At 34.5% G+C, this 15392-nt stretch overlaps 1 protein-coding gene across 1 annotated transcript in view; it reads right to left on the bottom strand.

Moving 5' to 3' along the window:
* Window positions 1–15392, bottom strand: part of MALRD1 (MAM and LDL receptor class A domain containing 1) — a 236655-nt gene that overhangs the window by 107647 nt on the left and 113616 nt on the right. The window contains exons 26-27 of the mRNA XM_068212566.1: window positions 9963–10208; window positions 8183–8340 (exon numbers count right to left, since the gene is read on the bottom strand). Coding sequence (XP_068068667.1) covers window positions 8183–8340; window positions 9963–10208 — 404 coding nt within the window. The remainder of the gene's footprint in view (window positions 1–8182; window positions 8341–9962; window positions 10209–15392) is intronic.

Genomic DNA, 15392 nt, shown 5'->3' with positions numbered 1-15392 from the left:
TATCATTCTGTCACTTAAAAGAAGAAGCAATTTATTCAGATGCCCAAATGAGATGGTATAAATGTACAGAAAACAAGTGTAAGCAAACTATTTAAAAGCTGAAAGATGGTTCACATTTGTGCCTTGATTTATTGATTCAGCCAAATACAGATCGAGTGCCTGGTCCACTGTAATTTCAAGCAAAACACAGTTTCCAATAAACTGAGAAGTTAAGGACATGAAATAAAGTTATGCAAATGCATTAGCCTAATTTTCCACTGTGGTTTCATATGACCTTTCCACAACCTCTGTCTTTTCTCACATTCCAGTGAAAGAAAAACTGACCTTCATAAAATTGGATGCCAAATAATAATTTAAATTATTAATAATAAAACATCATCCATGGTATAGAACCATATGTTAGCATTATCATAAGAAAAATGTGGTGACATATAATGGTTTAGAGAAAATAGATGATTTTGAAAGGAAATAAAAATAATGTTACTTACACTTTTTTGTTCACCACCCTTCAGTTATTTTCTTAATCTAAGTGTTAGAATTCAAACAAGTTTATAATATGTCATTGTATTTATATTCAATGACTAACCAACAAACAAGAATGCTTTCCATTATAAGAATTTTTCTCTCTTGTATGAATTGGAAAATTAAGCAAAAAAGTTTGGCTCATAGTTTTCATTTAGTATGAAAATCTGAAAAGCATCTACATCATGTTTTGATAGACACAGTCTCAAAGGCTTAGTGCTTTTTTTGTTAGTTTGGTAGGTTGTGGGCTTTTGTGGTATGCTCACTCTCTTTAGAAAACAAGCCCCCAGTTCTGCTAAGAAAATGCTCATATTTTTATCACACCCAGTTATTCCTGGTTCACATTACAGGCCAATATTACAGCTAAACATTAAACGATTCTCCTTATTTTTTAATTCCAATTTTTTAAGATCTGTATTTTTAATAAAATTTATTTATTAAAAAAAACAAACACATAAACAAAAACCCCCACCAATTATCCACATCACCTAAACAACTGCAGCCAAAGAAAAACTAGGAACACAGATTAAGGCCCTCTACAAATCTGGTACATGGGAGCTAAGAAATACAATTTTTAGTGTTCATCTTCTACTTGTAGTGCTCCTGCTGAAGACAAAATCAAATATACCCTGCAGACCACACAATTACACCCACATATTCCATACTCAATGCAAATAGTCTGCAACTCCTGATTTTAATAGTATTACTGTGTCATCTCTCATAACTACATTAATTTAAACAGAAAATCATGTTAACATGGTTTCTTCAGTTTTAAAAATCAGTTTAAAATTCCTTATTTGAGCTCCCTGATCTTTTTTAATTGCAGATATGGCCAGGTAAACCTTGCAGAAGCAAGTTACAAAAGAATGAGGACATGGGGAAGTGCTGGGGGAAGCTGGAACCCTGAGGAGTATGACTGGAAAGAAAGACCTGTTGGAAGGATTTGAATCTACAAAGATGAGAAACTGCTGTGAATGGACTATGGGATTTCCACAAGAGGGCAGGAAATTAATCTTTGAGCTGCAATGACCCTTTCACCAGCAAGCACCATAAAGTTACTGAGTTATGGAAGGTTTTTTTTGCATAGTAAGATGGTGGGAAGAAACTGGTGTCTCTCAAAGCTCCCCCTGCATTGACACTATTATTCTCTGCTGCAAATAACACCTGCTCTCTACAGCGCTCTTGCATGTTAGTGCATGCAATGATAAAACAATTCTACCTAATGCTATGGAATCAACCTACAAACACACTTAGAGATTATTGCAGTCATAAATATGTGCACTTAAAAATTCCTAGTCTGACTCTCACAGGAAATTACCAGAATCAGATCCTCCCATCGTTGTGAAATAAATTATGGCAAGTACAGAAACACAGCTGATTTTGGGTGGTTTTGACATTTTTTGTTTAATTGAAGGGCTTTTTTTTGTTGTTTTTATGTTTTGGTTTGTGTTTTTGTTTTGGGTGGAGTTTTTTGTTTGTTTTTTGTTTGTTTTTTTTGCTGGTTTGGTTTGATTTGATTTTTCTTTCTGAAGCTAATGAGAATTCAAAGCTGAAGGTCAGAAAAAGAAAAAAAAATCTGCAAGGATAAAAATTAGACTCTTGTGTTAAGAACCCTTATCGATTAATCAAAGTAATTTTACACACACTACAACTTGGTACTGCAAACCTGCCGAAGATCAAGGACTATCTTGATCTTCATGACACTAAAACTTATCTGTGAATTAAAAATAAAAGTTGCATTAAAGGAATACAAAACCTGTAACAGATTAATGTTCTGCACTATGAGTGCTAGTGTTACATCTGATCTTGATGAAGTTTCACAGTATAACATCTGCTCAGTTCAGTATTTATTTGAAAAAAAAAAGAAAGACACTTTTCTCAGTGGCAGACGGAAGAGGCTTTTGGGATGTAAAAAGTGATGAGAAGGAAAAAAGAAAAATAAAAGATCTTCCACCTTTTCCGAGGTTAATTGGAACTCTGAGAAATGTTCAGGTTTTTTCTTAGAACATTTCTAAGAAATTTGGAAACTTTTCCAAGTGGGGTTGTTGATCAGGAAAATTAGATACTGTATTGGGATTTTAGAGCTGATCAATGTTTTATACTTTGTAAAAGGTATCAGTAGGCACAAGGTTACATCTTACATTATTTATTATCTCAAAAAAATGTTTAAGTAAATTTCTGAGTTCTTTAGAAGAAGTGTGGAAAATGCTCAAAGCCCAAGGCTATACCTCAGAGGCTATTGTTCAGACAAAGTCCTATGCCTGTTTCACAGTTATTATAAAAAGATCTGATTCTGATGTCTGTTGCTGCAGTAAAAATCATTAAACAGCAGCTCTATGATCCTTCAAAAAACTCTACCCTGAGATCCATTTGTATCACAACTTTCACTGCTGAATGTGTGCCTTGAAAAGTGCTAGAAAAGAGCAAACTATGTCTGACCAGCAAAGATCCCAGTAGTTACTTCAAAGTCTCATATGCTAAAAAGCAGCAATGTGATAGCACTCTATGAGATTATAAAATGACAAATCAATAAAGTAAATCACTGCCAGAGATCTCTGACTTGACGAATGGGTTCAGTGAAACAACACTAGGGAACTGTGCAGTCTGGAGGAGACTGAAAGTGCATTTGTTATCTATGTCACATTATGCTTTTTGGTGCCAGGCTGGGGTAGAAATTAGGAGAGTGGTACTAGCTCTAAGACACACTGCTTGTGACTCCAGGTGGAATGTTTCAGGCTATTGCTGTGTTGCTTCAATGACTCTGTGTGCATCACTCTGTCTAAATCTCTCAGAGTGCCTGGTTTTATAAGCAGGTGTTGCCCTGCATGGCAGAGACATGCCCTAGTCACACTAATCCTATATCCTTCATTGCCCTCACCTCCTAAGTGAGGAAAAAGCCAAGTTCCCAAAGACTTTTAAGAAAAAAAATTCCTAGAAATTCACATATGAACAATTTCACTTACATGTATTTCTAGAAAAACAATGATTGTAGGTTACAAATCCTCTGATAAACCTCTTGTCTGCACAAGAAAGATGCCAAATTACAAGGGTGATTCTTTAAGTCTTTTTAAAAATACTTTCTTCCTTCAAAGGATGTTCAAATATATTAATCTCTCATTAACTCTTTGGAATGAATGCTTACATCTGGTTGCAGTATAGGAATACAATAAATTATATTCTTTCAGTAACTGACAATAAAAATATTGAAATAACATCCTAATGTACTCATCTAGGAAAATAAAACGCACTGAATGGTATCTGCATTTACCTACAGTTGTGCATATTTGTTTGTACTTTCTATGTAAACTCTTTTTGAAAAATTATGCTTTCAATGAAAACTGATTTGTTTATATTTAATCAGTCTCTTATTCTCATTTTGCTTGGAAATATGTTTATGTCATTGTGTCAAAATCAGGCCTAAAACAACTCTGTTTGAAGGAATGTCTAAAAAGATAAAAAGTGCTGTTTGAGATTCAGGAAATACAAATAAAAAAAATTCTTTCCCTGGGAAGGAAAGATGCCATAAAAGTTACTCTTGACAAGTAATACTGTATTTCACCGTATCTCCACTGATTTCCTTCAGAACTCTTGGGACGAATATTCTGTTATTCTCTCTCATTAGTCAAATGACATTTCATTGACTCAACTACAAATTTTAATAGCAGTTCACAGGTCAGTAATGGTAGTAAATAGTTTAAAACTGTGTCCTTTTCAGAGTTGTAGATACTCATTAAATAAAGGCTATTACCACTATGCAGCTATGTGGAACTAAATACTAAGAAAATTTACTCTTTGCTATTAGTTGTAAAGAATTTTGCTAATACCTTAATTCTGTCTACAAAACAAACTTCATGTCTATGTTTATTAAATCTACAGATAGTCTACATTTTTTTTGGAATATGATTTCAGCAAACTCTCAAGTAAAGCATTCAAGCAAATCTTTGAAAACTTAATTTTTCCCTCTAGTTTCATGGAGGTCAAGTAATCTGCTTTAAGGCTACCTGAAGCCAATACAGTCTTCTACATTAATGCGAGGGATTGATTGTTTTTCATGCAGTCAGTGAGAAGAATCAATGTAGAAATACACATTCTATTTTATGCTGTAAGGTAGAATAACCAATTTCCTTAAGCCTTATTCTTGAGTGACTTCCTATAGAAGTAGGGTCAATTATATTGATCTGCAAAAATGTGATTTTAAGCTACTTGATCCTACAAATACAAATTTGTCCAGAATATACCAGCTGGCATCTTCAGAACCTCTGCTGAAGATTTTCATGTCCACAGCCTGGGATAGTAAAATTTAGCTCCACTAAAACTAACCAGAGAATTAGAAAATTCACTGTGAGTCATCTATACCTGAGCTGTGGCATCTGCTAATCCAAACATTTCTACACGACCAACCCTCTCCTCTCTACACTGGGCTGGTTAAAAGCAATAACAATGCCAGGAGAACAACTGTGGGGGGTCCAGCTTTTGCTGAGGAGCAGCAGCCAGGTAAAGGGTCTGTGTGCAGCAGCCCTGAGCAGCTGGGCGCAGGAGGCTGGATGCTGGTTCCAGCTGCCTGCTGCCCTGGTTAGGTTAGGTTATGGTTAGGTTAGGTTGGGTTGCTGGTTAGTTTAGGTTGGGTTGCTGGTTAGGTTAGGTTAGGTTAGGTTAGGCTTCTGCTGCAGTATAAAAGGGGCCCGGCTTACCAGAGCTCATCAGGACTTCTTGTTTTCCTTAATGTCCTTATGCCTTTGCTGATTTTTAACCGGATGGAATTAATTAAATGCCTGGGTAAGGTCCACTGGAACTTCCTAATGAGATTCTGTGTGTATTGGCCTTGTTATTGCCAGCAGAGGAAGTTACTAATGACAGGTTTCACCTTCCTTATTCATCTGCATATTTGTTTTTGGATGCTTGTTTCAAATCTTTGAAAGAATCTTCCCCTAACTGTACTAGGGCCTAAATTATCTTCTTAAATTAAAATGTCTATATGCAAAAGCAGTTGACATTGATACTACAAAAATTGTTTTCAACAAATAGTTTTATCCTTTGTTGCTGATTTCCTTCTGCTTCTTTTTTTTTAATTGCAGGGACAACTTAAGTGGTGGTAGAAAGCTTATTTTAGATCAACAGAATAATGAAATGTATTATCCCTTTCACCTAATAATTCTTGCTTGCCTCTCTATAAGCATGATTAAAAACACACAGTTTCTTCTGACTCATAAAAAAACCTGAATGCTGATGAGGTGTCCCACCATCAACACTAAAACAGGCACAGTGAACATGCTGCACCTGAACTTTGAAATATCTCCTACAAAGGATGGTATTCTCTTACAGCTGCCACAGTCAGGACTAGAATGTCTCAAAATCTCACTGGAAAAAGTTTTGATTAGTTATACCCAGATCTCTTTGGGGAATAATCTGTTTGCTTTTGCACTGCTATCAAATCTTTGTAATTTGAATTCAGATGGGTGGTGAGTTGGATATTTCAGCCTTCATAAGTAGCTGCACTGTCAATATCTTTTGTTTACATAAGTGTCGAAGGGGTTAATTTCAAGAATACTATATGTTTGCAGCTAATTCAACAGCCCGTCACTTGGACTGGATTATTATTATTCCATATACAGATGGTTTTCTTCAAAGAATATGTAGTACAATTTCAAGAGAAAAAAATCAAAACAACAGTAACTTCAGAGAAATTCCATTAGGAAAATGTATTGATTTTCTCCAGCTGCAAACTTTAACAAAAGAGGTTCATGCTTGGCTGTAGTACCCTTTTATGATCTTTTAGTTTTATTTCTAGTTGTTGTTTATCTCATAAGCTGAGATACCACTTTAGTAGTGTGATATATAATATGCTTAGACTTCCTGAAAGTGGACAAGCAATGCATATTTAAGAAAAGATATTGGTGCATACCATGAACTATGATTTTTCTAAAAATGGCTTTTTACCTTTGCTTACCATTTTTGTTCCACTGTGGTAATTCCATAAGAAGAGAAAATTTTTCCTCATTCTGCCTCTATAAATATTTCCTCAGCTTATTTTTCATCTCTATCCCATTGTTGTATATACAGTCTTCACTCTCAGTTAAACTTTGAATGAATGGTATGACTTCAGCTAGACACAGTTTGCTAAGTTTTTAAACTTGAGATGGTGATTACCTTCCCAGATCATCTCATCATCTTTCATTTTCAGCTAATCACTACCTAGAGATCTGATTTCACTGACATTAGCTTTACTTTAAATCAAGGGATGCTCAATCTGGACGGAAATATCGAGGTATTGCAGTTTGAACCAGCAGGAGAAGCTTGAGTATGACTTCCCATGATGTGTGTTGTTTATTAGATTATATTGCTACAGACACTGCTAAATAGGAACTCCAATTAAAATATGGACCTATGGGTCCTTATAACAGCATAACAGATGAAGTTAAGTTGCTCTGCAAAAAATCCCAGGTACAATGATGGAATAATTTTTCCTCCTTTACAAATTTGAACCTTTCTGGGAAAAAGAACTGTATAAAAACACCTTAATTACTATACAGTTACTTGATGAGTGGTCTGTTGTTATTTGTAGGTATTTGGACTAATTAATGAAAAAAATCTCCTGATGCCTGTCAAAGGGTTCATTGTTTTTTATATTTCAGGCTGACATATTTCAGGTTGTATCTCTAGGTACTAAAATCTATTGAAGTCTTTTATCTATCAGGCTTTTAAATTATTTTTATATTATTCAGAATATTGGAGAAATAATTTTAAGTAATTCGTTTTCAAGGAAAAAAAATATAATTTATCATTTAAAGTTAAGTCAGCCAACATATGCACTGGAAATAAAACAGAAACTTTAATGCAATTCACCACGACATTATTAGAGATATTGCAGGAAGGGAAGTTAATAGACACATGGCAAATAAATTGCACCACAATTTATACTTGAATAACCAGAAGAGATGCCCAGACAGAAGTAAGAACAAACACATATTTGGTCACTGTGTCTGAAGAATGTCGACTATTAATTTCTACATAAGAATTAATTTCTAGTCTGAACCATCTTATGATTTAAAAAAAAGTTTTTACAAGCATTTAATCCTTTATAATGAACAGCAAAGGGACAGCCAATTTTTTACAAATGTCTCAATTTTCACTTGCAAATGAATAACTAGACAGTATTTTTAAATAATTTTTTGGTCATTTCACATTTAGTGAAGAACAAAATATTTCTAAATAAAATTGATTATACTCTGTACCCATTTATATAAAAATATTTAATGCAGTCATATTTTTGTATTTTATTCTCACTTTGTACATGTTGGTAATTACTTTTGTGTCATCCCATCAGAACAATAGGGCTGTATACTAATAAATACCAATAAGGATGTCAGCCATATATGAAAACAGCTTCACATGGGAAAAATCAAAGAGAAAGGTACTATATGTGAAGAGGGGAAGATGAAAAAAGGATTTGAAAATATTTTCTTTGGCTTTTCAGATGGTTTCTCTTGGAAGAGAAATGCTAAAAGCATTTTTAAGAGACTGGAGTAATAAAAACCAGGAGGTGCGTGGGAGCTCTCCCAGTCTGTCAGCTAAACAACAGAATGTCACAGAGCTGAGGCACTCTGTGGCAGCACGAACACCCTTACAGGTATAATATAAAAGAAAAGGGGTTTTTTGTTACCTTAATCAGAACCTGAATATGTCCCATGGCTTTTGATGACTTGAAGTACCAGAAGCTCATCACACAAGTCCCACTTGATTCTTTCCATATGGAACTCTTCACATGGGCTTTTTCATTTATTAGGCTCATTGCAGTGGCCTCAAGATATAGGAAATGTCCTGAAATTAAATGATGTATTACTGAAAAAATGTTTTACATTTTCAAATTAGATTCCAAAACTCAGTAAAGTAAATGCAGAGACATATGAAGAACACTTCCCTCATAAGTCTCATACTAGTCAACCTCAGCTCAGGAGAAAAAATGACTAGTTCCCATTCCCTGTGCACTTATATCAGGAATAAACTGGTGGTAGCAGTTTAAATTTTGGATGGACTTGTGTAGAAGACTGGGAACTCTTCCATGTTTTCTGGCTACCTTGATTACATGTCCCTGCTGAACTGCAGTAGTTGCAATTCTGACAATACATCACACAATAGCCACATCATGATAAATTTCAGGATAAAGTCTCCTGAAGGGTAATCTTCAAAATAGCAAGTCACGCTATATAAAAACTCGTGAAACTGAAAAAAAAAAATGCATGTATAAATCACTAGGTATCCCTAATGGTTCATATTAACTTTGGTCATTTTTACTCTGTTTGAATATTAATGAACATATAAATTATTTAGTCAGATTAAATTGCAAAATTAGATGCCTACAGTTAATATTTTTCAACACTGATATGGTCCTTGAATCTTCCATCTTTATTTTTAATCAGAAGCATAAAAAAATTCTCCCAAGTCTGCAAATTCATTTTTTTCCTTTGTACAAATAAGAAGTGTGCATTTGACATAAACATAAATGTATTATATATAGGACAGAAATTATAATTGCGCATCTACTAATATCAGATTATGAATTAGGCAAAAAAATTATACTTCACTAGATAATGCAGAAACAAATGGGCTCATTCTAACTTCGACACTTCCCTGGCTCAGGTACAACCATAGATGTTTGCCATGGTGTTATGGGACAAGAAATCTGCTTCTTCGCTGAGGCATATTTTAAAAGTATAGTGGTGTATTTGTGATAATACTTTATAATAATTACTGACAATGCAAATGAATTTTTTCCTACATATTTTGAAGTTTATTGGGTTTTGTCCTTCAGCAGTTTGTGTAAACATTCAGTAACTACTATCATGCCTTTGTGCAACTCTGCTGCAAATATTTCAATTTAAGGTTGGTTCTGAGCTCAGTTTTGGTAATGTCTTTGGCTGATCTATAGGACCTTCAAAAGCAAAGTATGAAGGCACAGAGCTTGTAGCAAGAACAAGAGCAGATAAAAGCACAAGATAAAAGCACAACAGTGCTTTGGCCAAAACAAACCAGGACATGCACTAACAAAGGAGCTTTTTTTTTTTTTTAATTTACTTATTTAACATTATCTAAAATTAAAGTATGAATAGTCACTAGGGGAAACTGTAAGCTTCCTGAAAAGGACCTCAAGCTCTGAAGGGGTGGGACCCAGTGCATCTCAGAGCTGAGATAACTCACCTTTGCAAATTGCAACCAGACCAAATATCAAATTATCTTGCCTGACTCATATGAGAAACAGCTAAGATTCAATTTTCCTAAATTAAAATTATTGTACAATGGTAGTTAATATTTTTATATTGTAAGACATCTAATTCATTAAAAATGACACCATGATTAGAAATTTTAGAATTCTTCTGCTGCCTGTGGAGATATGAGACATTTCATGACGACAATTATCCCTTACTTGTGAACTAACAACATACCAGTTCTATTTCCAAGCGTGTGGTCCCCGGGAGGTCTAAGACTTTGAGGCAAGCTGACCCCCAGCACCCAGTGAAAATTGTCAGCCAGGGAATTCTGCCAGCCACATCTGCCGTTCTCAAAGGTGCAGGAAGTTCCGCATTCACTCTCGTCTGTATTATCCCCACAGTTGTCTTCAAAATCACAGCTTTGTTCTGGTCTGTAACACTTGCCATTCTGGCACTGCCTATGGCCACGTGAGCAGGAGTCTGAAAAGAGAAGAATGAGGGTGTCCTGGTGAATCACAGTGCCGTGCATCCCAGCAAGGTTACTGGAAGGTTACATTTCAGAGAGCTTAATATTTAGGAGGAGGAGGGTGGTCCAGAGCAGTTTTATTAAAAGCCTTTGGTTCCCCTGAAGTACCAATCCATTATCAGTTTATTTCTTTTGTATTTTGTCAAGTGATTGCCTAAATAAATGACTGTTTCCCTTGTAAAGCTTCAGAGGGCAAGCTCCAGCCAGGCATTCCATCACTAACAAAGCTTTCTAGTCTGACTTAATTGCTGGCATTCTCCTTTCATGTGGTGTTGGATTAAATCATTTTATCTTAGCTGCAAAGTTGAGCCTATTTTAGGAACCCTAATTTGGAAGAGAAAACTTTTCTGTTTAAACTACAGAGATTTGCCTTTTAATGGATTTTTTTATGAGTACAGTAGGTTGACAGTGTCTTTTTTGTGCAGTCTTCCTGCCATTATTGAGGGCTAATTCTACTATTGTACAGCCTAAGGATTGTAGGACTCAAACACAGGATCTATTTCCAAGTTTCATGTTTTAATTTCAGATCACTTTCTGCAGGACTCTGAATAAAATGTAGCTGTTCAGTACATTCTGTAATCAAGAAGTGAAACACAACATTCTGATATTCACCCCTCCCCACTTACTTTGTACATTCTGTGCCAGAAATAAATGAACAAGAATAATTTTACTTAAAAATAGGACTGAATATATGAGCTATGTACATGTCTAAAAGTACAGGGAGAATCTGAGTTAATTGATACTGAAAATCACATGGTGCTAGAAACTTGTTTCCATTACCACTGTATTAATTTAAAGCAGCTAAATTACATTCACATAAGGCTGGATTTTATCAAGAGGTCTGAAAAACAGATTTATTAGTAAAAAGAGGATAAGAGATGGGGTATTCAGTTGTCATGTTGGCAACCTCCATCCCATGGCATTTGTTTCAGACAGACTCTAAATTACAAATACTCCAAAATGAAAAAACATTGTTAGAACCATTTGCTGTAGGTTTTCATTAAAGTGAAAACAAGTCACTTTATTTCTAGATATCAGCTAAAGAAAACAAGTGTTAACCTCTCCTCTTCAAGTAAAAATCCTCCTAATGCAATTCTTATTAACATAAATTTAAAATACAAATACATATTAGAATATGATAGAAATATCTAGCAAGATTTCCAGGGAAATTATTAATTTTTAATTCCTGATTTCTTAGCAACATAAAAATATGTACCAGGTTTGCTCCAAAAGACTGTGTATGATTTGGCTTTTAACAATTGCTCAGAGAAAGGAGGAAAAATTCCTCATCAAAAAGAAGCAAGTAAGAATAAAAATCTGATACTGACTTTGAAAGTCAAGAACATCAGGCAAAGATCTCCAAATCTGGAGACAAGAAAAATGGGTAATCTCTGACCAGAAGAAAAAGACTTGTTTGAAGTTCACAGCTAAATGTTTCTAAAAACATCAGTGGGATTTTCATTAGATCTCTGAAAATGGTCCTGGTCAAAGGAATGGTGCAATAGCATTGATGAACCAGTCTGTGTCCATCAGAAACTTCTATCAATCTTCTTCAGAATTTCAGTCATCTATGTTGTATCCCAAAGGGTGAAAGAGATTTATTATAAAATTGTGCCTAATCTAAGTGACATGTATATTTTAGGAACTAGTTATTATAATCCTACCTTTCATTTAAGTGATTGCAGTAAGAATTTAGCAAAACTTTTTTTTTGTCCGCAAATTAGGAATTTAAATTTCAGGATCAGTTCATGCCTTAAAATATTTTCCCTTGCAGTTCAATTATCAATAATTTCAATAACTATTGAATTTTTAGGTCCCTTTGTAGCATTGTTTCCAATTTCAGGTTAAAACAAAAGCAGAGTTGAAAAGTGGAAGTCTTTGTTTCCTCAGGAAAAACAAAAAATCCGTCTTGAATCCTGGCATGAATGAATCTTTCCAAGCATGTGTAATGAATGATATTACTCTGCCTGAGTCTGTAACGTGACTTGCTTCTGGATGTACTTCCACAGTATAGCTTCTCTTTAAATGACATTTCTAAGGCTTTAAAACTGTAGGGAAAAAAAAAAACTTCACCAAACAAACAAACAACATTCCCTCCCCCCAGAAAACAACCCCGAACCTACATGAAAAGAAATTTTTTTCGAGCTTTCTTTCTTTCTTACCAACTTTTTCTTAATCGTAGTTGTTCAAACACTCTGTTATATAGATTCCTGTGTATGATAGAGGTATTGAATTGAGAGCAACTTCTCCTTAACAAGGTTCAGTAAACCTTTTCTCCAATCAGTATTTCTTGAAGATTATTTGTGGGTAGACTTTTTGCCCTATGTGGTAACTGCATAGATACACTAGGCTGCAGTAGAGCATTAGGGGCTGTTAGAGCCCCTTTCAGATAAATATCTTTTATCTTATCATTACATGTATCCTTCAGATAAATAATCTTTGAATTGAGGAGGATTTATACAACAGAGGAAAACAGCTGCACCAGTTAATAATCCTCTTGTTCATATACCCTGAGAAAAATCAACAGGTAAAATATTTATATTTTTAAACATGTTTTAGGAGAAGGATTAATCTCCTTATTTTATAAGGGTGTTTTTCTTAAATGTATTCTAAAAAAAAAAGAAATGTACATGCAAACATCAAGAGAGAAAACAACTTTTTCTTGAGGACAACCTGTCTTACTGTTGAAAACTGAGGCAAAGAAGGTCTCAAGTACTCAGCCTTGTCCTCATATTTTCCTCATATTCCCCCCTGTATGCAATAGGGAATGGAGGTTTTCCTTGCCGATCATTTAGCTATTAATGTATTTGTAAAAATATTTTTATTATCCTTTCCAGAAGTGGCCAGATTATGTACTAATTGGGATTATTTCAAAGTTGTTAAATTTAATAAGTTGTTAACCTTCTTAAACATATTATATTTAATAGCATCAGCATGGATGTTTTCCAAACCAAAACCAAATCAAATGAATGAGCTTGTTTACAATTATTGGAATAACCCATGAATAGGTGTGAAAATCTAGAGCTGCTTCAAAATATTTTCAAAAGATTTTATTTATTCACATGGCTAGAAGCATACCGTCTTCTAAATCAAAGCTAGATCTCCTGTAGAACCATGGTCTAGTATAGAGGCCAGAGTAATTAATCAGCAGACTAAGAGTGTGACATCCCAGGGATAGGGGCTCTCTGGATAATTTAGATCTCTGACTTTTTCCCTGTAAAAATTACTCCATTATCCTTCTTGCTCTGAGTTGACATTACTGTATGACTGAAATCTATGTGTCCTTAAAAAAATAATTTGTTAACAAGAACATCTTTCCTCTAATATCTCACCACTATAGCCCAAGGACACAGAGAAAATGCTTTCATTACTGTTGATGATGCATGGTAATACTGATTTGTCAATGCAGGAATGTGGAAAATGCATCTCATTTCAAAAGCAAAGCTTTAGAAATTAAAAGAATTTTTAAAGACTTTCAGATGTTGGGGTGTTAGGAAAAAAAAGATTTAAAAAGTATTATAGTATATCAGCTTTTTTTTTTTTTTAAGGAAAAGGGCTTTATTTTCTCGAATTGAGTGCAAACATTTGGTTTTGTAAGCCTTGCAAGTACTTTGACATATTAATTTGCATTCTGAACAACTGAAAGTTAGAAAAACAACAGCTTGAGTTCATTTGCAAAAGGGACTTTTAGAAGAAACTCTTAACTGTCTAAGTTACTGCCACAACAAAGAGCAGACGAAAGTGCCAACAACCAAAACTTTCTCAATTTCTTATCTTGACCATTCCCACACACAAACACAAGAGAATTCTTTTGCAGTAATCAGATCTGGTAATATTCAACCTCAGATCCAAAAAGAACCAAAACATAAACAGCAAGGCAGGGTATTGCTGTTCAATTATTGTCTCTGTCTGTGACAGAGCACTGAAGAAACTTGGTTTTGTTTGTTGGTACTTTTTTATTAGAAAAGTATTGATTTTTATCAGCCACTCAATACTTTTTAAGACACAGCCAATCTGTGACACATTCAATGGGTCATAACCTGGTGTTTTATTTATGGTTACCAGAAATTCTGACCTGAAGGCAAGAGAGGCTACTCAGTGCCTCTTCATAGTGAGTTTACTGCATATACTATAAGCAGGGCAATGCTAAAAGCAGTATTATAAAGATCAAAAGATTCAATTTTAAATGCTTAGGTGCATGTCAATGTGCATTCACAAAAAATTAATAAGTTTTTATTAGAGAAGGAGGCACAAGGTCTTTTTAACTCCCCACTCTTACAGTGCTGGCATACTATCTTCAGTAAAAGAAATAGTGCATACTTTCCATGTTGCTTGAGTAATTCTACACCTGTTTATTCCATAAAATATGCTAGTAGGGCAACTTGAAAGGAAATTTTTTGTTACTCTCTTTAGGTGTTAAATCTTCATGCTGAATAAGAAGAGACCTAGGAGACCTAGGTCTGGATTCACTGAAAGATACATTGCAATAGCATTGTCTGGTTTGATTCTTGCCAGAAAACTGAAATAAGATTATACAGTCCATGTTAATATTGTTATTCCAGTGCTAATCAGGTGGTCTATGTCTCCAACATAAAGAAAAGGACAAGCAAGGAAAACTGTTGTTAACAGGACACACACTTAACAGGAACTGTGATACATCAGCTCTTTTACAGTTTTCTCTTTCCAAAGCCATGTTGAAATTTATAACCTGTCTTCTTGAGGGTGGACAAAGAAATACTAAGAGAAAAGAAATTTACATCTAGTTTTTAAGCAAAACTTTTCCAGAAACAACAATATTCATCATATGCATCTACTACACTGAAAAAGACTAAATACTAGCTAAAGCAAAAAGCTTAACTCACACTTTTGAGTTTACTCTTAGCAAAAATCCAAACTAAAATTACATTGAACACAACTATGGATTGCCCAAACATTCTGGCTCAAATAAATGAAATTTAAATCTATTTACTGCCTGAGTTCCTTAGTAAAGACACAGAAAAAGAAACATTCCCTAGGTATCAGATCCACAACCCTAAAAATATATCAAAATTTGCTGCATGTCCTCTAGAAGTACAACTTAAAGCTCATGTAAAATGCTGAATAACTATAGACTGACATCTTACCTGGAGCAGGTCAAT

The sequence above is a fragment of the Anomalospiza imberbis genome, chromosome 1, assembly GCF_031753505.1.
Source record: "Anomalospiza imberbis isolate Cuckoo-Finch-1a 21T00152 chromosome 1, ASM3175350v1, whole genome shotgun sequence".
NCBI lineage: Eukaryota > Metazoa > Chordata > Aves > Passeriformes > Viduidae > Anomalospiza > Anomalospiza imberbis.
The sequence above is the reverse complement of the archived record's forward strand: the minus strand, read 5'-3'. Positions and strand labels throughout refer to the sequence as shown.